Here is a 23,226-nt window from a genome sequence, read left to right as displayed (position 1 = left end):
GAGTTGAGGTTACATAGCCCAGAGTGGCCTTGAACTCGAGTATCATCTTGCTTCAGCCTCCTGAGTGCTGGGATTATGGGCATGTGCCACTACACTCACTCTAAGATGTTATCATATCTGTCACAATATGTTGCTGTATTCTCCTCTTAAACATAGATATTACTTGCTATAATATATATATCATACCAGCAAATTTCTTGCTTTATAATACATGTATGTCTCAGGTTAAAAGTTTAATACCCTAGACAGTTCACAAATGAACCCTTCCTATTGTCATCTATGTTTTAAATGAATTTATTTTTACTTTAGGTACAAAAGGAAGTTACCTCCATGGCGTCCTGGATGTAAACATTTAGATTTGGTATAGAATAACTATTTTGAAATTTTTATCATACTAGTGTAATAGAAATGTACTTTTTTCTTTTACTGTTGTATATTCTTGTGTATATCATGTACTGCAGTGTCCAAAATTGATTTTTTTTGTTGTTTTAATAAAGACTAACAAATTTAATAATGGTTGGGCTGGGGATTTAGCTCAGTAGTTTCACCGCATGCTTCGCAAGTACAAGGTTCCGAATTTGATTCCCGGTACCAAAAAACAAAAAACCAAAAAAAAAAAAAAAACTTAATAATGGTTAAATGGGATTAGGTTTAATAGCTTTTCATTTTATACTTGTTTTCTACATTTCACAAGAACATATGTCACTTATTGCCATTTTTAGAAGAGAAAATTCATAATCTCTTTAGGGCAAACAGGTAAGATTGATAATCTTTGTATTGTGTCCCTTAGTAATTGTTTAGTGTGGAAAAAGAATAAGAGGTGACTTTCCAGTTTTACGTTAATACATTAGATTTGTTTTCCTTTTTATTTTCATGTTGTACATTGTTAATTGTGTCTGTAAATAAATTTCTTGTATGAGATTTCTATAATATAGAGAATTTCTCCTTATTCTTGCTGGGCAACTGACAAATGTTAGTCCTTTGTGAAAACTGAATACTTATAGATATTTGTTACTGTGTAGTTATAACTAAAGTGAATTGAATTAAATGTTAACCTTATATATATAACTTAGGCAAGTAGATTTTTGGTTTATGTTGTTTATTGTCTTCAAAAGAAAAATGTAGAAATTAACTTTTCTAATTCTTTTTTCTTGAGGAAAATTAAAAAATATATATAGTAGTTCAGGCTTCAATCCTCCTGCCTCAGCCTTCTGAGTATTGGGTTTACATATATGCACTAGTATGCCTGGCATTTATTGATTGATTGATTGATTGATTGAACCAAGGTCTCACTATGTAGTTCACCTGACCTTGAACTCTGTGTAGTCTAGGTTGGCCTCAAACTGTGGCGATCTTTCTGCCTCAGCCTCCCAAGTACTGGGTTCACAGGCAAGTGCCACCACACCTGGCCTATGCTTGACTTTTAAAAGATTGTTTTTTTACAGATTCTGTGTTTAAGCTGGGCTTGGTGGTACACACCTGTAATTCCAGTTGCTCAGGAGGCTGAGGCAAGAGTATTTCAAGTTTGAGGTCAGCCTGGCCAACTTAGTGAGACTTTGTCTTAAAATAAAGAATAAAAAGGACTGGAGATGTAGCTCAGAAGTTTGGCTCTTGTCTGTCATGGTTGAAGCCCTGAATTCAATTCCCAGTATTACCAAGAAATAAAAAAGATAATGTTTAGAATTCTACTTGGATTTCTTTGCTGTGTTAGACTTTCTTCCTTAAAACAAATTTGTCAAGATTGAGCATTTTTCATTTAGTTATTGGTTGTAGTGCTAATTCAAAATGTATTTATTGAACTATAAGCATGTATTAGTATTATGTGGGAACTCTGAATATTACTTGGAAAATGAACACATTCAGCGTTAACGATTCATTTTTTCCCAAAACTTCAAAAATGACCTTGAAGTGTTACAATTTTTTTTTAAAAGGCTATTTATTTATTTATTTATTTATTTTGGTACCGGGGATTGAACTACAGTCCTTGCGCTTGTGAGGCAGGTGCTGTGAAAAGGCTTTAAAAAAAAATTATTGGTACATTTTAGGTATATGATATAATGACATCATCATTGGAAATTTGTACTTTTACAAAGCTATCTTGGTTCTTATTTTTTTCCCCATTCCCCTGGCCTTCCTTCAACCCCTCCATCCCTTCCTATTTACAAAGATTTTGTTTCCATTTTTTCATGTTAATTCCATTCCCTTCTTTCTTTTCCCCTACCCCTTCCACATCTTCTTCCCCTTTGCCCCTTTTCTTCCTATTTCACATTATCTGTTATACCTTTTAGTCCTTATTTACACTTACAGTTTCTCACACCAGAGAAACTATTTGGTGTTTATACATGTGTGACCTATTTATTTCACTTAAGAGTATTGCCTCAATGTGTATCCATTTAGCTATACGTGTCTCTTAATTTCTCATTTTTTATGGCTGTGAAAAGCCTTTGTTACTAGTTCTATTTTTTAAAAAAAATACTTGAAAGTTTTAGAAAATACATGATTTTCATGAACCAGTGGTTTAATAGCCTTAAACATTTACTAATTTCTCAGGAATGGAGAAAAATTAATCAGGCCAATCATTCACATTTAAATCCATAGCAATTTGAACATTATTTAAAATATAATGAATTAACTGGAAAATAAAATGTTTTAAAGCTTTTTAATACCATCCTCACCTACTTTTCTTTAAAAATTTTTTTTCACCTATTCTTAAAATTGTGGTATTGTTTATTTTGGTAAGAAAGAATTGTATGCTAGAGTCCCAAAATGGCATACAAAATGGATACAAAGTATCCAAAAAGTCTGGAAAAAAATAGCTTGGAACCAAAGTCAGTGAAGTTTACCTGGTAACCAGAAAGGGGAACTGACTGAGAAGAAAATAGGATAAACTGATAAAGAAAAAAATAGATCACAATGTGGAGTAAAGACCGTGCATTGCTTCCATTGGCTGGCTAGGTGCCAGCTTGAAGGCAAAATGAAACTAACAACTTTTGCTCACAGAGAACCAGAGAACTGCATTGGGACCAAAAGAACCACCTGCTGTTGGAATCAGCAAGGAAGTGGAACACTGCTTTCAGAGCAGCCTTCCATAGTCAGCATTTGGTGAGTGACCTCTGTACAAGAGCTTGCAGCTGCAACAATGGAGCAAGAATTGGCAGGAACACCATTGTAGGGGAAGGTAGAATGTTTGAACCTGGGTCCTAGAGCAGCTTCACACTGCCAAATTCCCAGAGTGAATGAGGGAAACACAGTCATGGGAAACTACTGGCAGTTGGAAAGCAGACTGGGAAAGGCAGGGGCTGGTGAACACAGACTTGGCTCCCATGATAGGAGGCCAGGTTCAGCCTGAGTTACATAGGATTACACACTGCTGCCTTATTTTCACTATAAGCAGATCTCTACACGCAGAATTGTTCTTGGGAAAACTTCCACCTTAATCTACTAGGGACATGAACAGGGTCACATCATGGCTTGAGCTCTGCTCCTTAACCTTAGGCTGAGGAAAAGAGCGATGCATCCAAAACAATAAAAAACTTCCTTGTATTATTCTGATTGTATTTTTCATTTTTATTTATTTGTTTTTTTGTTTTTGGTACTAGGAAATTAAACTCAGGACCTCGTGCTTGCGAGGCAGGTGGTGGAACTACTGAGCTAAATCCCTGGCTCATTTTTTATTTTTTACTTTTTAAATTTTATTCTTTCCTGTTTTTCTCCTTCTGTACATTTCCCCCAAAACTTTTATTATTTTACCCCTTTTTCTTTTATGAGCATATCTATGTATGTGTTCTCCTCTTTTCCTTTTTTCTACAAATATAATTTATAAAGGGTAGGGGAATTCTCCCTTGTCTCTGTATATCTCTCATAATTTTATCCATACATCTTTACCTGACTTCTTTCTCTTGCGTCTTATTCATTCTCAATTTTTCTTTTCTTTCCTCTCCCCCTTTTAATTTGTCTCCTTTTAAATTTTTCTCTAATATGTATTAAGATCAGGCATGGAAACATTTTGCATCCCCATTTCTAACTACCAATATTGTACCCAATTTTCCATTTTCTCCTTCTAAATATATAACATACCCTTACCATCATTAAGATCTTTTGCTCCCCTTCTATTTCCTCCTTTCACATACCACAGAGCAGAGGTCTTAAACTTTCTTTTTCATTTTCCTTCCACCATCAGGCATTACCCAGTCCCCAAACCCCTGGGCTTTTGATAACTGATGCTGTGCAATTGCCACTGAATGCTGTTTTTCTTCATTAGAGGAGACACAGCCATTGCACTTAGTGCACATTAACTATGGATCAAGACATGGGTTAAGATAGTTACACTATAACAATGGATTTCTTCTCTAAGCTAAAGACCCAAAACAGGGTTTCCTGGTATGTTGTTTCTCAACTAGTCATATCACTGTAATGAATTTGCCTGTTACTGTTGTAATTGATTTGATTGCATAGGAATAGTCCTGACTGAGTGGATAATTTTGTACCAGTGAACCTATCTGCCAAATCCACCATCACACCAAGGTAAAAGGACAGCAGAGTTCCTAACCCAAGAACTACTACTCTATCAGACTCTGGAAGAATGCCTGCAACCTGTCAGAAAAAAATCCTGAATCTAAATTAGCTTCAGTATTGCAGTGGAGGGATCAGCAGAGTTACTGGTGTACGAACACTCAAACTGTCTGACAAAGAAGCTCTTTTGGAATCATATACAGTGTTTCATTGGAATGTTTAATGTGTTCCTATCGACATCTTACAGGTTTAATTTCAGTTTTGAGGGCCAGGGATGTAGCTCAGTGGCACCATGCTTGCCTCACAAATGCACAAATCAGTCACAATTCCCAGTAGTGTAAGGAAAAAAAATGTTTTTGGTATGTTTCTTGATTTACTTAGAAATGAAGGGTTGTATTCTTTTATGGTTTCCTGTGTTTGTTAGGTTGTTGCTTTTGTGTATTTTTTCTTCCATTGGCTCTGATTTAATAGATGCCTAGGTTTTCTCTCTTGTCTCAGCTCCCTAATTTCTTCATATCAAACCCTTGAGACAATACTATTGACATACTTATTTTTCCAAAAACAAACTTCTCCTCCCACGCTTTTAAATTCCCCATGTTTAGGTCCCTCACAGTCACTCCTACATTCTTTAGTATTATTCCTCAATCCTCTCTATCCTAATCTTTGGGTCTTCCATATCTTACCTAGCTTATTGTCCTCCCTATCAGCAAATTCTCGTAACCACCTAGCTTTCCTCAGTCACAAAGTAACCCCCCTCTTCTATATCTTGACCTTACCCCACAAAATATCCTCTGAAAACTCTCAATACTAAACCTTTGACACAACTAAAAGGACTCCAGTAAAATCAAACCCCACATCAGCCTTCTCATCTACTACTATTCTCCCCTTGAAACCTCCCCCTTAGTGTCTGATACTCCTTATCCATCCACCTCCCTTTCTCCCCTCCTCACTTTACCTACCTCATTGCAGAACAGACACAAATAAAATATCATAGTGTAAATATAGAATAGAAAAAGGGGAAAGCATAATTGCAAGGACAATCATATTGAATTGTTGTAAGATTCAATCTCTGAATGCTGTTATAACCAGAAATAATTCTTTTGGCAAAACAGGGACAGAGTTGAAATCAATTAACATAGTAAACACTAGCACTGGACATAAAAAGCGAATATTATTCACTGGGAGGCAACATCCTGTGAAAAATCTCCATATAAGTCACAAACTCATAACTTTTGTAGTCCCCAACCTTCAGAAAACCTCCCCCCAAAGGAGGACAAAACACATAGAATGTGGAAGCAAGAAAATGGAAGCTCTCTAACCCTGCCCCCCAAAAAACTCTCCCAAGGCAGAGCAAGGGATCACAAGGGAGAATAAACAAATAGCGAGTAGCAGAAGTCTGAAAAGTTTGTAAAAGGGATGAAGAAAATAGATGAATTCAAAGAGGAAATGAACCAAAAGTTCACAGCAGTTTCACTCAGTATGTCCATGGTGAATTTTAGGGAGATGTAAAAAACTGGATGAGCTAACCAAAGCTGTTCAAAATTTGAATGACAGATTCAAGGAAATTGAACCCTGGAAAAGATGTTAACTACTTGAAATAATATTATAATAATTACTATATAATTCTTACATTTCAGAAATGACCAATGCAAACACAGTGTCTCATATTGAAGACAAAACAGTGAATTATTATAAAGAGCTCAAAGAAGCCAAAAAGAAAATTAGAGTGAGAGAAGACTATCAAGCAGCTACTGGATGAAGGTTTACTGACATTAGAGAAAACTAGAAGCACAGATGGATTCACTAACATGCTTATAGGAATCAGAAGAAAATTTCCCAAATATAAGAAGAGTTTAAAATACAAGTAAGTGTACTTACAGTTATGATGAAAAAAGAAACTCACCAAGGCATGTCCTTATTAAATTACCAAATACCTCCCCAAAACCCAAAAGCAATAAACCACCCAAATTTTAAAAGCAGCTATAGAAAAACAAAAACATTACATATAAAGGTAAACCAATTCAGATTACAGCTGACAACACAAACCTTAAAATCCAGAAGAGCTTGGAGTGGAGTATTTCAAACCTTAAGAGTAAATAACTTGCAACTCAGATTAATTTGCCCAATAAAGTTCTTCAAAATAGAAGAATGAGGTATTTCCATGAAAGACCAGCTCAGGATGTGTATGAGTGCTAAGCCAGCTGTAGAGAAAATTCTTGAATATTCTTGACTGAAACAGTGGGTTGGATACAACTAAAAACAGGAAACTAGTAAGGTCAGTTTAGTTAGGATAAACATCAGGAAAAGAAAAACAAGGCAACAGATAAAGGCAATAATAGTAAATAACCAACATTTGTCAGTAATATCTTGGTGTTAATGGCCTTAACTCTCCAATGAAAAGACACATTGGCAGACTGGATCAGAAAGTAATGAAACATTCTGTTGAGAAAAGGGGAAAGTGGAAACAAAGCCCTTTTTTTTTTTTTTTTTTTTTTTTTTTTTGGTACCAGAGATCAAGCTCGGGACCTTGCACTTGTGAGGCAGGTGTTGGAACCACCAAGCTAAATCCCCAGCCCCAAAACAAAGTTTTTGTAAAATGAGGGGAAGGGGGCCTGAAGGAAGGGTAGGGGAATGGGAAAAAATAAGAATCAAGATATATCATGTACAGGTACAAATTCCCCATGATGAATGTGAGTATGTGTATCTAAAATGTACCAATAGACTTAATTATTTAAAAAGCATTAAAAAATTGAATCCAAAAAGATATTCATAGAATAAAAAAGAATGAAAAATATTTCATGCACCAGGACCCTGAAAACTAGGGGTAGCAGTTCTAATGTCAGGCATGGTAAACTTCAAGCTAAAATGGACTAGAAGAACAGAGAAGATCCCTAATAGTAGTCAGGGGAACAATCCATCAAGAAGAGATAGCATTAATAAACATGTACCAAGTACTACAGCACCTATCTTCATAAAGCAAATCTGCTGAAATTAAAAGATCAAATACAGGGGCTGGAGATTTAGTTCAGTGGGTTCTGCTGCCTGTCTTGCAAGTGCATGGTCCTGAGTTTGATCCCCAGTACTAAACAAAAACCAAAGCAGTAACACAATCCTAGTAGGCAATTTTAATGCCTCACTTTGCAAAGAGATAGGTCAAATAAAAAAATTTTTTTTCAGAGCTGAGTTACACGCTTGAACATATGGGCTTAATGGATATATACAGTGTTCCATCCCTATACAAGAGTATACATTCTTTTCAGTATCACATGGTAATTTTTCCAAAATCGTATACTAGTCCGCAAAGCCAGCTTAAGTAAATATAAAAGAATAGAAAGTAGCCCATGCATACTGTTGGACCACTGTGCAATGAAAATAGAAATCAACAACAAAAGAAATTTTGGAAAAGGCAAAAGCTCCTGGAGAGTTTACATGTACTCCTAAACAACAAATGGGTTACAGAAGAAATTGGAAAATTTCTGGAAGTTAACAGTGGCAGTACAATTTGTTAAAACCTCTGGGACACTATGAAAGCTGTTTCTAAGAGGAAAATTAATCACAGTCCATTCTCATAATAGTGTGAGCAATATTAAGATACAACAAACTGGCCCCCAAACAAAATTACAGAGGGAAATACTATAAATGAGAGCATAAATCTGTGAAATTGAGATCCCCTCAATGTAAAATAAAAATTATAAAAATGTAAGATCTGGTTCTTTGAAAGTATCAATAAGATAGAGAAGCCTCTAGACTTACCAAAAATCAAAAAGTCTTACATCAATGCAATTACAAATGAAAAAGGTAAAATCACAACAGACACTGGAAATCCAGAACATAGTAAGTACTTTTTATTATGTTCCACCACATTAGTATATGTTCAAGAGATGGACAGAGTCATAGGCACATACAAGCTACCAAAACACTCAAGAAGTAAATTAACAAAATAATAAAGTAACAGTAATACAGAATATACCAATAAAAAGAGCAGGACCTGATGGATTCACTGCTGAATTTAATAAAACCTTTGAGGATATTATATCACCAATACTCTTAAAGCTCCTCAGACAAATTGAAAGGGATGGAATGCTCTCAAACTAATTTATGGAATCTAGTATCAGCCTGATCCCCAAATCAGATAAATACCCAACTAAAAGAGGAAACTATAGGCCAGTGTCCTTAATGAACACAGATGGAGATATATTCAACATGATACTAGCAAGTGCAATATAGCACATTATCAAAAAGATCATATATCATGGTCACATAGATTTCATCCCAGGGACACAAGGATGGTTCAACATATGTAAGTCAATAAATACATCACAAACAGAAGCAAGGTTAAAATCCATATAATTGTACCAATAGATACAGAAAAGGCTTTTGACAATCTAAGTTTCTTTATGATAAAATCCTTGATGAAAATAGGTATAAAAGGACTGTACCTGAATATGATAACTGCTGTATTTGACAAACTAATAACCAGCATCATACTAAGTGGGGGAAAACTGCAAGCATTCTCTCCAAAATCAGGATCAAGACAAATTTGTCCACTGTTGTACCTTCTATTCAACATAGTACTTGCAACATTAGCCAGAGCAATTGGTCAAGAAAAACAAAAAAAAAGAGGAAGAATTCTAATTATTTGCAGATAATGTAGAGGACTCAAAGAACTCCACCAAAAACTCTTAGAATTAATAACCTTGAGCAATGTATCAGGATACAAGATCTATACAAAAATCATTAGAAGTTGTGTACACAAACAGAACTTGGATGGGAAAGAAATTAGGAAAATAATACCATTCAAGAAAAGTGATACCTAGGAATGAACCTAACCAAGGAAGCAAAAGACTTCTACAAAGAAAACTACACTCTGAAAAAGGAGATTGACAAGAAGGTTAGAAAATTTAAAGATGTCCCCAGCTCCTGGATAAACGGAATCAGTATTGTCAAACTTAGTGCAATCCCAATTAAAATACCAACACCATAATTTACAGATGAAAAACAATCCTAAATTTCGTATGGAACCAGAAGAGACCCAGAATAGCAAAAGCAATTTTGGGCATGAAGAGCAAAGCAAAAAGCATAGCAATACCTGAATTCAAGCTATACTACAAAGCGGTAGTGAGTGACAAAAATGGCATGTGCTGGAACAAAAGTGGATCAGTGGAACAGAATTGATACAGAAAGTTCCCCAGACATACCCAGCTATTTGATTTTGACAAAGGGTGGAAAAGCCTATGTTGGAGAAAAGATATCCTATTCAACAAGAAATGTGGGGAAAACTGGTTATCTGTGTTCTGAAGATTGAAACTGTGCCCTTATCGCCATATACTAAAGTAAAATGAAGGTGGATCAAAGATCTAAATATTAAAACAGAAACCTTAACCCTACTGGAAGATAAAATAGGTAAAACACTTGAACACCTAGCTGTTTGAAAAGATTTTCTAAATACAACTTCAACTGCACAAGAAATGAAAGCAAAAATCAACAAATGGAATTATATCAGACTGAAAAGCTGTGCAGCAAAAGTCAGTAGAGTAGAATGGGAAAGATTTTTGCCAGCTACTTCTCAGAGGACTAATATCTAGAGCAAAGAACTCAAAAAATTTAACCACCTAAACTTAAAGATCCAGTCAGGAAATTGCCAAAAGAAATGAATGGATACCTCCCAGAGGAAGAAATACAAATGGTCAACATATACATGAAAAACTGGTCAACATGTCTGGCCATTAGAGAAATGCAAGTTAAAACAATGCTAAGCTTCCATCTTACTCTGGAAAGAATGACAATCATTAAGAAATTAAATAACAACATGCTTGTGAAGCTCTGGTGAAAAACAACCCTGCATTGTTGGGAATGTAAAGTAGTTCAACCATTAAGGAAATTTGAACAATGAAGACTGAAACTATGAGATTTCTTAAAGAATTGAAATTCCTTATGACCCAGCAATCTTCCTGATAGGTATCTTCCTCAAAGAACTTAAGTCCTTGTCCCGTGATACATGCATACCAGTGTTTATACCAGCACAACTCCAAATAACTAAATTTTGGAAACAGCCAATATATCCATTGACAGATGATTGGATAAAGAAAATGTTATCTATATTTGTTGGAATATTATTACTCTGCTATAAAGATTGACACATTTGAGACATTTGTAGGAAAATGGATACACCTTGGAAATACATTGCATGAAATAAACCAGAAACAAGTTTAAATACCATATGGTGTCATTTGAGGTGAAGTACAAAGAATAATAAAGGTTGTATAGATGGGAACAAGGAGATGGATCTCTTGCAATAGGAAGTGGTCCAAAGGAAAACTCGTAATTATGAGGTGAGAAAGTCAAGGAGAAATAGGTAGAATAAAGATATGTCATGTACAAGAACCTAATAACCTCAAGATAAACATATGCCTTAACATGAGCTAAGACTAATATCAACAAGAATGAAAAACACAAAAGGAGAATTGGGAGGGAAGGGGATTTAAAATTTAGACTGTGATATGTACATGTTTCTGCTCTCCAAGATGATTGCAAATGCATGAACTGCAAACATTTACTAATAAAATATTTAAAAATTTAAAAGTGTATCTTTTGCTTGGGTTGCCAAAACAATATTACAGACTGGGTGAGTTACACAACAAATTTTACTTCTCACATTTGGGAGGTTTAGAAGTGTAGAATGGTAGTATGATCAAGGTAGTTCTATTGAGTCCTGTTCTCTTGGTGTATTGCTGGCTACCATCTTATATGGTTACATGACCTCTGTACACACATGTAGAGAGATAAATCTCACTCTTCTGCTTTTACAAGATCACCAATCCTGTTGGATTAAATTACTATTCTTATGACCCCTTTTAACCTAAATTACCTCCAGAGAGGCTTTGTCTCCAACTATAGTCACATTGGGATTTGTTTTCAAGACACAAATTTGGAGAGTATGGAGTTCATTCCCTACAATGTATATATGCCATATTTAAAGGAATGTGATATGTTAAAGTCTATTCATACAAAATTATAAATCACCTTATAGCTTATTGCCTTTGTTACTATGTGGGCACCATGTTGTTTCTCTGCTGTGATGCCTGTGTCATCCCTGCCTTGGAGCCAACCAATTGTGGACTGAAACTTCTATGAAATGCAGGTGTGGTACCACTGAGCTAAATCTCCAGGCCTTGTATGGAACATGCTGTTGTCATGTGTGAAGACTGCTTCCAAGGTGATAATTGAAGTTAAGATTTGTTTTTTTTTTTTTTGTACCAAATGCAAGACCTTATGCGTGTGAGGCAGGCATGGCTAAATCCCCAGCCAAAGATTAATTTTGTTGCAGAGTTCTACTGGTATTTTCATTGTAGTTCATATAGGAACTTATTTCTGTTGTTCTGTTTTAGACTTTAGACACCAAAAAACAGCTGATGTTGAAAATTTTAATGAGTTTCCATAAACAATAAATATTAAATATTCAAAAAAATCACCTTATAAAAGGAGACACAACTACAGTGTAGTCCCTATTATTTGCCAGTTTTTTTGTTTTGTTTTGTTTTTTGGTACAGAGAATCAAACTCAGCCTTGTGCTTGCCAGGTAGGTGCTGTGCCACTGAGCTACATTCCTGGCCCTGCCAGGTACTTTTTTATACTGCCTCACATTTTATCTAAAATGACAACTTTAGAGATAGTACTATTCCTGTCTTACAGATGTGGATATTGGGGCCAAAGAACTGTGAAGATAAAAGTTCAAACTTAAGTCACTCTAGTCTTCATTGTTCCTCGTTACTGTTGCATTTGAAGCTTTTGTTTCTGTTACTGTTAATCATGATTTTCAACTTGACTGGATTAAGAGATGCCTAAGAGATTAGTAAAGCACACTTCTGAGTGTGTGCTTGAGTTATGTGGGTGTGACTTTAGGGATTGCTTCTGGCTTCTAGTCCTTTCCTCTTAGATGCTCTTTTGAACCTGCTCTGATTCCCAGCCCCCATGAAGTGAGCATCTTTCCTCCATTATGGCCTTCAGACATGAGGCTACTTTCTGCCTTGAAGCCACCCAACATGGATTGAATCCTCTGAAACCATTAGCCAAGTTAAGTTGTAGTGTCTGGTATTGTGTCTTAGTGATAGAAATGCTGACTAGTACTTTCCAAAAGTAATTCCTGTAACCAGGGTGATCATATATAGATGGTTTCCACTGCAGAATTTTTCAACCTTGTGATGGTACAAGTGATATAGTAGAAACCATACCTAAAATTACAAATTTTGAAAAATTTTGGGGCTAATAATGTGTGGTACAATACTCTCAAGATGCTGAGAAGCAGCAGCAAGTCTTAACTCGATCAACCACATGATCAAAATAAAGAATTCACAGTGCACTGTATTGGTAAATTATATTTGTCAGGTTTGATGTGTTAAATAAATGCATTTTTAAACTTTTAAGGTATTTTCAACTCAAGATGAGTTAACAGGGTATACTATACTTCAATGATCCTCTGCTGTTTTTAGAATACAGTGTAAAGTGGAGCCAATGTAGAGACAAGGAGGTCTCTCGAAGTAATTCAGTTGAGATGACAATGATTTGGATCAGTGGGAGTTCTGGAATTGCTGAGAAGTTGCAACAAGTCTGGTTATTTTTTAAAGTTAGACAACAAGGTTTAACAATGGGTGGTTGTGAGTTTAAGAAAAAAGGTAGGGATAACTCCAAGGTTTGACTTGAGCAATAGGAAATGAGTCCATTAAATAAAATGTGAATGACATGTGCTTGACAGGGAAGATCATGAATTCATTTTGGGACAGGTTGTGTTTGAGATGCCTATTAAACATCCCATTTAGAAATGTCAAATAAGCAGATGTCTTTAATCAGTCTGGAGTTTGTGTTCCAAGTGGGAGATCAAAATTTGGGAGTCATCAACTTAAAGATGTAAATTAATGAAACTAAAGCAATAAAACTACATATGATGACCAAGAAATTAAGTAGAAAAGTGGTGGTCCAAGGACTGTCTTCGGGCTTTCCAGTGCTAGACAGTAAGGAAATTAAGGAGGGACCCCAAAAGGGATTCCATGTTACAAGTTTGACCAGTATTTTTAAGAAGCACTGATATTCTTACATTGGGTCTTGAATCTTTTTCATTGCAACTCCTTCCAGTTATGCCCACTCATCAAAACTTTGTTTTACTACCACACATTATACCAGCTGCTCTTAGGAAGAGAGTACTATCGCAATTTTGGGACAAAGTAAAGTGGAGAAAACTGGTACAACATTGTAACCATTTGTCACGATTGTCAACTTGAGTGGATTAAAAAATTGAGATTTGTAAAGCACATTTCTGGGTGCTTGTGGGGATGTTTCAAAATGTATTTATACCAAGTATACTTTCCAGGGAGCTTCCAGACTCAGACTGATGCTGCATCTTTAATTCCTTTTATTCTGTGGCTTCCAGATGCTTCAAAAGTTGAGCAATTACTATATCCTCTGGTGTTCCTGACAGTCCCAGCTGGCCTCATTCAGGAACCTAGACCCACTACTTTGTTCTTCCCTGACCCAAGGGCAACAAGGGTGAATGACAAGAGAGACATGGAGTCAGCAAAACAGGCAGGCAGGCGGCAGGCAGGCAGGCAGGGCGCTCAGCTGTAGCAGGCAGAGGAGCCCGTGGCCTTGGCTCACCTCATTTTCACCAAAACCCAGGCATAAGCAATCAAGCTAACACAAGATTCATCTTATTTCTAATATTCATTTGTACGGTCTCTAACCTCAGCTGTTTTAACTTCCCTAGTATGCAGTCACCCTTGAGTGCAGCCTTTCTCCTTTGTGCTCACAAATGAGGCCAATTAGGCTTAATTCTCTGGTCCATGACACTCAGTGTACAGATTTCTGAGGACTATACCATCTGTGATCCTATAAGCCTAGTAAATCCCCTTGCAAAAATATAAAATATTTGTGCCCTCTTACTGATACTGCCTCTAGAGAACCCTAACAACATAAGCATGGATAACAAGGTTACCTAAATTGTAGAGAAGCCATTGTAGCTTTAGAGAAATGCATATCAACAGGCAAAAACAAACACAAAAAAACCACGTATATCAACTGGCAAGTTTCAGGAACCTCACAAATGGGGAAGAGCTTGCCAAGGTATTTCATTTGGAGTTAATTTTTAAAAAGTGGCTAAGTTGAAAAAGTGACACTGAAATTTGATTTGTAAGGAAGTGTGTCTTAGATAATGTTCAAGTTTGTCAGATTCATCTTCATAGTTTTAAGAATGAACAGTATAATTTACTTGAGGGATTTTACATATTACTGAATGTCTGGTTGGACTGACATTTTTCCAGTTTAGCACCCTCCCTCCCCTCCCTCCACATTATGCCCAAATGAAGCTTTTTGACATTTTCTTCTAGTTTGGACTAGTCTGGAGGTGGGGAGAGGAAGAAGAGGAGGAGGTGGAGACAAAGGGAGGGGGGAGGGAGGATGTAACCATATTATGAAAAGGCACTAGTGAGTTAGCCCTAGCACAACTTACTCATCACTTCAGTGGTATTGGGTCTCTGGAGATTCTGGGAGACGGGAGCAATTCTTCATTTTTTGGAGTGTATATGTGGGGGGAGGTGGTTAACAGATGGCAAGGAGCTTAAGATCAAGGGAAGTGAAAACCCTTAAAAACTGTCCAGCGTTTTTCTTCAATTATATCGTCTTGGGTTATAGTGTTTGAGAGAAGAAATAACTACTAAAGACCAAAGAGTGTCTTACAGTTTTATTCTTTGGAATCTACAATTGAAAAACCATCCAAGGTTATTTCTCATACCCTGCACAATACATATACACATATTTAGAAAACTTAGAAAAATGTTCTTTAAAAATTGTGCTCTAATATTTATCCTAGTTTACTGGCCAAGCATTAATATACCCCAATTGCACCTTTCTGTACTTTTTTGTAGTTTTACTGACATTTGTTTACAGAACTGAAGGCATTATTTTACTGCAGCCTCCTTTCCAAAAATTATGAAATTTGAAAGTATATTTTGTATCAAGTGAACTTCATATTTGTAAACACTATGAAACCTATTCTCTCTCCAAACTTATAGCTGTGGTTTGCTTTTGTTTTTTTTAGACAGGGTCTCACTATGTAGTTCAGGCTTGCCTTGAGCGAACTTACTGGGTAGCCCAAGCAGGCATCAAACTTTTGACCATCTTCTTGCATTGGCTTCTTGAGTATTGAGAATGTAGGTATGCGCCACCATGCCTGGCTTATTATTAAGGTGAAGTCTTCAATTTCTTGGTGAATTACTGATGTAATGCTGAGTAGGCACATCTGATCCCACTGCCACTATCAGCAAATGTTAGGTTTTTGATCATAAATCATTTCATCAGTCAGGTATTTCCTGAACATTCAGGGACCCACTCCCCTGCAGGTGTTCTCAGCTCTGGATTTGAGAGTGATTTACTGTGATGTTTGGATTTTTGAAACAGAGTAACTTCAAATATCTTATATATACAGCATCTTAAAACCAATGCTTATCTTCCAGACTCTGGATTTTTCCTAATGTGTATGGTGAGATTACTGGTAACATAAATGCAGTGTTGGCATCTTGGAGTGGGACCAGGTATAGAATTAATTAGAACTTATTTTAGAAGGTCCTCTTTTCATGACATCTGAAGTTAGGAAGAAGACTACAGAAGTGCAGAAGAGACAGAGCTAATGGAATCTCATAAAATTAATAACCAATACTGTGTGTCAGGCACCATGCTGCTTAACTTCCTTAGCTCATTCTCTTCTGTAATGTAAATTGGTCTTGGTGTCCCATGTCTTCCTTTTCTCCCCTGCCCCCATAACTACATTCTGCAGACTCTGTCCTTTCCCATTATCTGCTTTATAGTTTGTTTGCTGATTCAAAGACCTATGGTAATGGAAGAGAGAATGCTGTCCCTTGTTTAGTCCATTAAACTTGCTGTTACAACAGGAGCCAAAAGAAGAAGGAAAAAGAAAAAAATAGTATAAGTTGAGATTTGCCATCCGTGATCTTGGGGCCATTGGTAGTCATGAAAAGAGACTATTAATTACCATTCTGAGGAGCAACTTGATATCGATGAGGAAGTGTTGGATATGATGTTAAGAAACCTAAAGTTCAAGCCTTGATCTGTACTTTTAACTATGAGTAGAACTGAACAAGTCACCCTTTATGAGTTTCAGTTTGCTTGTGTATTGAATGAGGAAAACACCACCTAAATTACCCTCTGAAGAATGTTATGGCCATTAAATGAAGCAATGTGCTTGATCTACATAAACTTGTAAGTTGTTCCATGTATTAGAAGTAGGATAGATAGAACAATTATTTCCATGGTTTAAAATTGTTAATAAAATGTCACAAAAAATTTTTACATAAATTAAACATGGTTGGCTATCTTCTTAGAGGGCCCTATTTACTTTTCCATCTAAGTTCACTAAGTTTGCATCCATTCATGAAGTTGCTGACTCTGAGTGATGATATCTATCTCTTTCTTTCACAGTGCCCTAAGCTTCAGCGCTTAGGAGTCTGTGAGGATAGCCTGTGATATAACACCAGGTCCTAAAAGGCAGATGGAATCTCACTTTGAAAAAAATACAGTTTTACATTAATAGCAAGGAGAATTTTTGGTTAGTGGTACAAAACAAGAATCACTGCCCAAAATGAAAGAAATATTAAAGAAAAGCTTCCATGGCAATAACTTCCTGCAGAAAACTTGATCCGACCTTCAACTGCTGGGTAAATTACTTTCATTTTTGAAATGTACTGAGAAACCACGTTGATATCTTGGTCACCTGGAAAAATGCACATATTTAATTTTAGATACATAAAAAATAATTATCAATTAAAAGTAAGAAGGGGGGATAAACAATGTATTTCTCTAAAGGCCTCTGTAATTTTAAGGGAAAGCATTTATTTTTTTTTTTATTCCAGGGATAAAATGTCAGAAGACAAGAACACTGGTGATCCTAAGTACAAAGGATTTTTTTTTTTTGTCTTTTCAAGTTCTAGATGTGAAACATGCCTGTTGTTCATTTTTGGGTAACTGGAACAAAGAAATTTGAGTTCTTAAGATGTCTCAATAGGCTTTGTCTCATTATAGACTTTGATCCACTTCAGAACCAAAGGCCTTAGGGAACTGGGTCAGGAGCAATTAGTTGAGAAATAAAACTGGCTTCTTGTGCTTGCCTGCTCAAAATTATTTCCACTTAATTAGTGGTAAGAAAATGCAGGCTTCGTTTCCAAAAGAGAGGAGTGGTGATAAAGAATCTCTAATACCCATCAGTGTGGCTCATGTGCAGTTTAAAGCCTGCTCTCCCATCTTCTCGTGGAATGGACAGAAGTGGTCAGAGCCTTTCCTCCCAGCAACTAAAATGGAAGGCCCACTCCAATAAGGCTGAGGAGGAACCTATTGAGCTTCCAGAAATTCAGAGAAGCTGTGTATGTGGCTCTCTTGTGATTGTACTGCTTTCTTCTTTAGGAAGCACATGAGGTGGCTCTCAACTGCATTTTCAAAAGGGAGGTTGGTATGAAAGGAAACTTGGTGCTACCAAAAATATCAACTGATAATCAGGTGTGGTTGTTCCTGTAACTGACTCTATGAAATCACTGTACTGAGAGAAGGACACTCTTGTTTGACCTACTCATACTAAAAGCTTCAAGAAAGAAAATGTAGATTATTTAATATGATAGTTTTCCATTCAACCTAAAGTGACACAGGTGTGATTTTTCTGCAACCGTAAAACAGCTAGGTATGTTGGCACACCCCCTGTAATCCAGCACTCAGGAGGCTGAGGCAGGAGGAGTACTTTGATTTCAAGGCCAGCCTGGGCTACATAGTGGGTTTAAGGCCAGCCTGAACTGCATAGTGAGACCCTGTCTCAAAAAAACAATAAACTCACATTTCACAATTTAAATAGCTGCTTAGGTGTAGACTAAAAGGATTTAAAAGCATTTCTGATTTAAAAGAGGATTTTCACTGGGTATGGAGGTTCATGCTCTGCAATCCCAACTATTTAGGAGTTTGAGGCAGGGGGGAATCACAAATTTGAGGCAAGCCTGGGCAACTTTGCAAGACCTTGTCTTAAAATTGGAAAAAAAAAAAAGGGCTGGGGATGGTAGCTTAGCAGTAGAATGTTTGCCTGACATACCTGAGGCTCTGGGTTCAATCCCCAGCACCCCCATTAAAGTTGAATTTTTTCTAGGTTGGATGGATGGATGGATACATATCCTGTGAAAGTGGCAGGGTACTATTTCTCAATGCAGTGTTTCTGTTTTTCAACAAGCAAAACAGTAGGGAATCAGCAACAGGGACTTCCTGTGGTTTTCTGACTTTGCTCTCCTTACATTCCCAAGTAGTTTCTCTTAACCCAGATTTGTTCTTGAGTGCCTTTGGGATAAGGAGAAGAAGAGACACATGTACTTACCAGAGTCATGTTTTAATAATTCGTCTTTTATCATCTGGAATCCATCTCCTCCATTGGCCAGATAGCTTGGAAGAGTCACCTTATATATCCCATCCATTCTGAGAGGCTCGTAACTGGGCACTCGACACTTGGTGCAAAGAACATCTAATTGGACCACTCTGTCCCCTGGTTTTCGGGAAAGATCATATACCACATGGATTCCTATAAAGAAATGAGTCTATATTTTCACTGGATCCAAAGGAAGACTTGTTACTTAATAATGGAAATTTTGCCAAAACGTGGATTGATATGTACTAGACTTGTTTCTAGTTTGAGTTTGAATGAAATTTCATCAAAGTAATGGAAGTGACAATGCCATTGGTCTTTCTTGGTTAGCTTTTTTCATCAACATTCCAGGAGAGATGAGAACCACTGGAAGGAAAATGATCTGCACAACAAAGGGTAAGGCTGATTTTGCAAGGGAAAACTACATGTTTTTTTTGTTTTGTTTTTTTTCCCTTTTAAAGGCTTCAGTTAATTGGTGTAGTAACTTGGTGCTACTGCTTTGGAAAATGAGGAATAGAGATGAGAAGCAAAGTGCATTTGTAACAATTTTAACTAAAATCTAATTTGGGGTAGGGTGACTCAGAAAGCATACAGCTTCTCAGAACTTTGCTCAAATATCAAAATAATGCTGTTTCCTCAGCTCCATCTTGAGAAAATGCTAGCTACTGGGATTGCCCTACAGGCAGCAGCCAGAGCCCCATGCTATTACTGCTTAATCCCAACAATATGTTCTGCAAAGGGAGGACTCACCAAAGCCATTACAGCTAAGTGTGAGTGCAGTCATAATATGATGTCAAAAAATGAGATAAGAGTATGGTTTTAGAATAAAATAAGATTATCAAGAATTCACTGGAGTGGAATTTTTTTTTTAATTTTGCCAATATTGCAAATACTTGTTTCTATTCAGTCTTCACTGCCACCCAAGACAGATTTTCCCACTACACTCAGAAAGTTTGAGGACTTGCCCTCAGACACAGTGGGATGTAGAATGAGCTGTTACAGGCCGTTTGTGCAGCAGGCCGCCTCTTCCCAAGTCATCCTTATTAATACTGACTGGGCACTGTTTCTTTGAACCTTGGCATGGTTCCAAGGCAATCAATGAATAGAACTTTTTTTTAAAAATAAAGAATACAAGTGCTTAAATAACTATGATTTTAGAACTCAAGGCAGCTGTGCTGCTTAGTGTTGAGAAGGCCAGCTCCTTTGGAGGGTCCATCTGATGTCAAATCATATTTTGCAAATATTGTTCATTACCAGGGTCCTGGGGCTTTGACCCCAACCTAATCCCTTGGCTCTGGAGTCCATGGCCATTGAAAGTTGGGTGAATGTGTGACTTACCGCTCACTTGCAAGAATTCTCCAGTGGACTGGCCATAGCGATGTACACTGTGCTCAAAAGCCTTCTTCAGGGTGGAACCTTTTAATTGGACCAGGTCAAATGTACCTCCAAAGGGCAAGACAGCAGCCAGGTTCTCCCAGGTAATGGTGCCTAAGAGCAGCCACAGATAAGGCAAGCATGCAAACATACTAAGAAACTGCTTAGCCTAAGACCAGTTCTGTTCCCTCAGAGGGAGGGAAGATGATGGAAGAGTCTAGGGAGCTGAAGACACAGTGTCCTCTGTGTCTAGTGACTCCTGAATTTAAATAATGGATTGAGAATGTGGGCCTGGTCTGTCATCTCTTGGCAGGGGGGTGGAGCTCAATAATGGCTTTCATGTACTCAGACTCAGATGTGTTGGTATGGGGCTGAACCTAAGTATGAAAAGCACTGCTCAGTTCTTTCAGACAGATAGTGTCTCCCTGCCACTTGTCTGTTTTGTCTGACATGCAGTGAACTTGGAGGCTTACTCACACTGATGGATTTAACCTTATTTCACAGAGGGCTACAAGAAGGTCTTGGATATTTGTCTAGTAGATTTGTTGTATCATATGATATAATCTTGGTTATGTATAATAATTTAATCCAGCACAGAAGATTGGTGATTTTGTCTTTCAGATGGATGCCAAGGTAGACACTGTCAATATTTTGCATAAATCAGGAACAGCTGTTAGCTTTGCAAGTCAGAAATTTAGACCAAGCTTGGGTTCTGTTAGCTCTTAGCTGCTCCATCTATGTGTGGCTATATGAGAATGCATGTGTGTATCCTCTGGGCTGAACACTGAACTTCATTAACAACTACCCCAAACCCAAAGGACTGACATTTTGGTACATGACTGGCAGCAGAGATGATTAGAAGCTGCCAATGGACATGTTCAGGGTAGGAACCCCAGAAAGAACATGACTGAGGATGCTGGGCTGGGGAGCTTACCATTGTTCTGCTCGTCTATGGGTGATCGGATACCACCACCATTTAAAATGCACATGGACACGTGGTTCCAAAACATTTCATCTGGGTGTCTAAGGTTGTTGTTAATCTGCAATGGTAGCACAAATTTATACGAGTTATTCTGGGTCTTCATTGGAATCAGTTCCAGGAATCTAGTTAGCTCTACTGAGGAAATAAAACTCTTCCTTTGCTGCTTTGTTCCCAGAGATTTCTCAATCATAGTACTAGTTCTATGCTCTATTAGTCAAAACACAATTATTATTAGTTTATTTATCTTCTACTAGTCCATTTATCTTCTCTTAGAAACAAAATTATGGTGTTGTGACCAGTCCTGTATCAGGCCCTTAGAGACCGGGAGCTGTGCCTCCCCTCTCCTGAAACCTCTTTTGTCTCAGGCTAGTGGGCCTTAGCAAAGGGTCTCTCAGGATTGTCTCATGTTGAGCCTGGAAGCCGGCGTAGAGGAGCCTGCAGCAGTGTCCCTCACAGGCTCCTCCAGGGTAGGCTGGGCCCTCAACATCAGACCTCATGCCAACCAGAGCCAGTCTCCTTGTCTGTGCTCCCCAGTCAGCTCTCAGGTTGGTAATTTTGGAGGCACAGAGACAGCCTCCTGAAATTGGGGAGAATCAGGTTCATTCTTGCTTTTCTTTTAATTAAAATAATGTGTCTAATTATCAGACAGGAAATTAATATATTCTCATTTTTTAACAAATAGCACAAAAAGTAAATGTTCTGTATTTGCCCAGCTTCTTTAACACAGAAGTACAAACTGCTAACTGACTGAGGGGTTTCTTTCTAGAAGTTTCTCTAAATATGTACATAATGACTTCTTTTTGGCTGTTTCTTTCACACTCACTTCATGATGCAGAAGAGCCAGTGTGGGCCTCATCTGGGAAAGCACGGATGTCACTTACTTGGCAAATGTTTATTGAGTGTAATTATATTCCAGGCACCACATACCTAGCATGTAGGTGCAGATTGTGAACCCATAGGATGGCTCAGCCTGATCACCAGAGAATAACCACAGCCATCTTCCCCAAATAAGCACTCCTCATGGGTAATCTTGATCTGGCCAGGGACGTCTTATAGTAATGGAGAGTATGCTTGGGAAAGAGGCCAAGTCACACAAGGCCAAGATTTCCTGGAGGTGAGTGGGCAGACTGGGAAAGGCTAGTCTGGCCAAGTTAGGTCTCAGGAGCTGTGTTTTATCTACCTTCAGAGTGGCAGAGTTTGTCTGTGTCTTTGAATCATCTTATAGAATGAAAGTAATAATCTTAAATGTTTAGTTCCTATATAGCAACAAAGTGATTGTCGCCCAGAATCATTCAGGCACCATGCCAAGCTATTCAGCAAAAAAATCAGGCAAATTTTGGCCTGGGCAAATCCCCAATTCTGCCACTCTATTTGTCCCTCATTGTCTGTCTTCCTTTCTTATCCCTAGGTGGACTCTGCTCTTGCAGGTGACTTACCACAGCATCGCAAATCAGGTTGCCCATGTTGCATTCTCTAAAGCGGCATGTCTGGGTGGAGCCATCCAGATAGACAATTGTTCTCCCCAGTGTTTGAGTAGAATAATTAGCTAATTTTATCCTCCATTTGTTAATATCTGCTTTTATGCTTGGATCTAGGAGAAAAAGAAGGAAAGGAGAAAGGAAGAAAAGAGCAATGAAGTCTATAGTTAAAGCAGATCTTGGGCGCTAAATTTAGAGAAGGAATCAAAAATTAACTAGCTTACCTGTCATGAATACACATTTCTTTATGACAGTTGTGTACATTTTTGTTTCGAAAATCCATGAGATTTCATTAGGTATTTCTATTTGTTTCCTGGCAGTAAGACGTGGGCTGGCTCTTAATGCAAGGACATGCTGAACATCTTAACATCAACTCACCAGGCCTGGGTGAGCACCTGTCGGCTCTGGTGGTGGCATGGGACTCTCAA

At 37.5% G+C, this 23,226-nt stretch overlaps 2 protein-coding genes across 10 annotated transcripts in view; one reads left to right on the top strand and one right to left on the bottom strand.

Annotated features, from left to right (window-relative positions):
- Nucleotides 1-6,358, top strand: part of Snx14 (sorting nexin 14) — a 68,264-nt gene extending 61,906 nt beyond the window's left edge. For 3 of the 9 annotated variants that reach the window (XM_033763376.1, XM_033763375.1, XM_010641307.2), the window contains 2 exons: nucleotides 310-361; nucleotides 3,001-3,077. In XM_033763376.1, the coding sequence (XP_033619267.1) occupies nucleotides 310-348 (39 nt within the window). In that variant the 3' untranslated portion in view covers nucleotides 349-361; nucleotides 3,001-3,077. Of the gene's footprint in view, nucleotides 1-309; nucleotides 362-3,000; nucleotides 3,575-6,149 lie in introns of those variants that run through there. The other 6 variants (XM_019210174.2, XM_010641306.3, XM_019210173.2 and 3 more) reach the window with 4 other exon arrangements.
- Nucleotides 6,359-15,687: 9,329 nt separating this feature from the next.
- The window catches only part of Nt5e (5'-nucleotidase ecto), a gene marked incomplete at its 5' end in the record, with an annotated part of 63,298 nt that continues 55,759 nt past the window's right edge, over nucleotides 15,688-23,226 (bottom strand). The window contains 5 exons of the mRNA XM_010641312.1: nucleotides 15,688-17,287; nucleotides 18,920-19,120; nucleotides 20,303-20,452; nucleotides 21,273-21,378; nucleotides 22,757-22,911. Coding sequence (XP_010639614.1) covers nucleotides 17,124-17,287; nucleotides 18,920-19,120; nucleotides 20,303-20,452; nucleotides 21,273-21,378; nucleotides 22,757-22,911 — 776 coding nt within the window. The remainder of the gene's footprint in view (nucleotides 17,288-18,919; nucleotides 19,121-20,302; nucleotides 20,453-21,272; nucleotides 21,379-22,756; nucleotides 22,912-23,226) is intronic.

The sequence above is a fragment of the Fukomys damarensis genome, unplaced genomic scaffold (genome assembly GCF_012274545.1).
Source record: "Fukomys damarensis isolate Sample0158 unplaced genomic scaffold, DMR_v1.0_HiC HiC_scaffold_14, whole genome shotgun sequence".
Taxonomy (NCBI): domain Eukaryota; kingdom Metazoa; phylum Chordata; class Mammalia; order Rodentia; family Bathyergidae; genus Fukomys; species Fukomys damarensis.
This window is presented reverse-complemented; position numbering and strand designations above follow the sequence as displayed.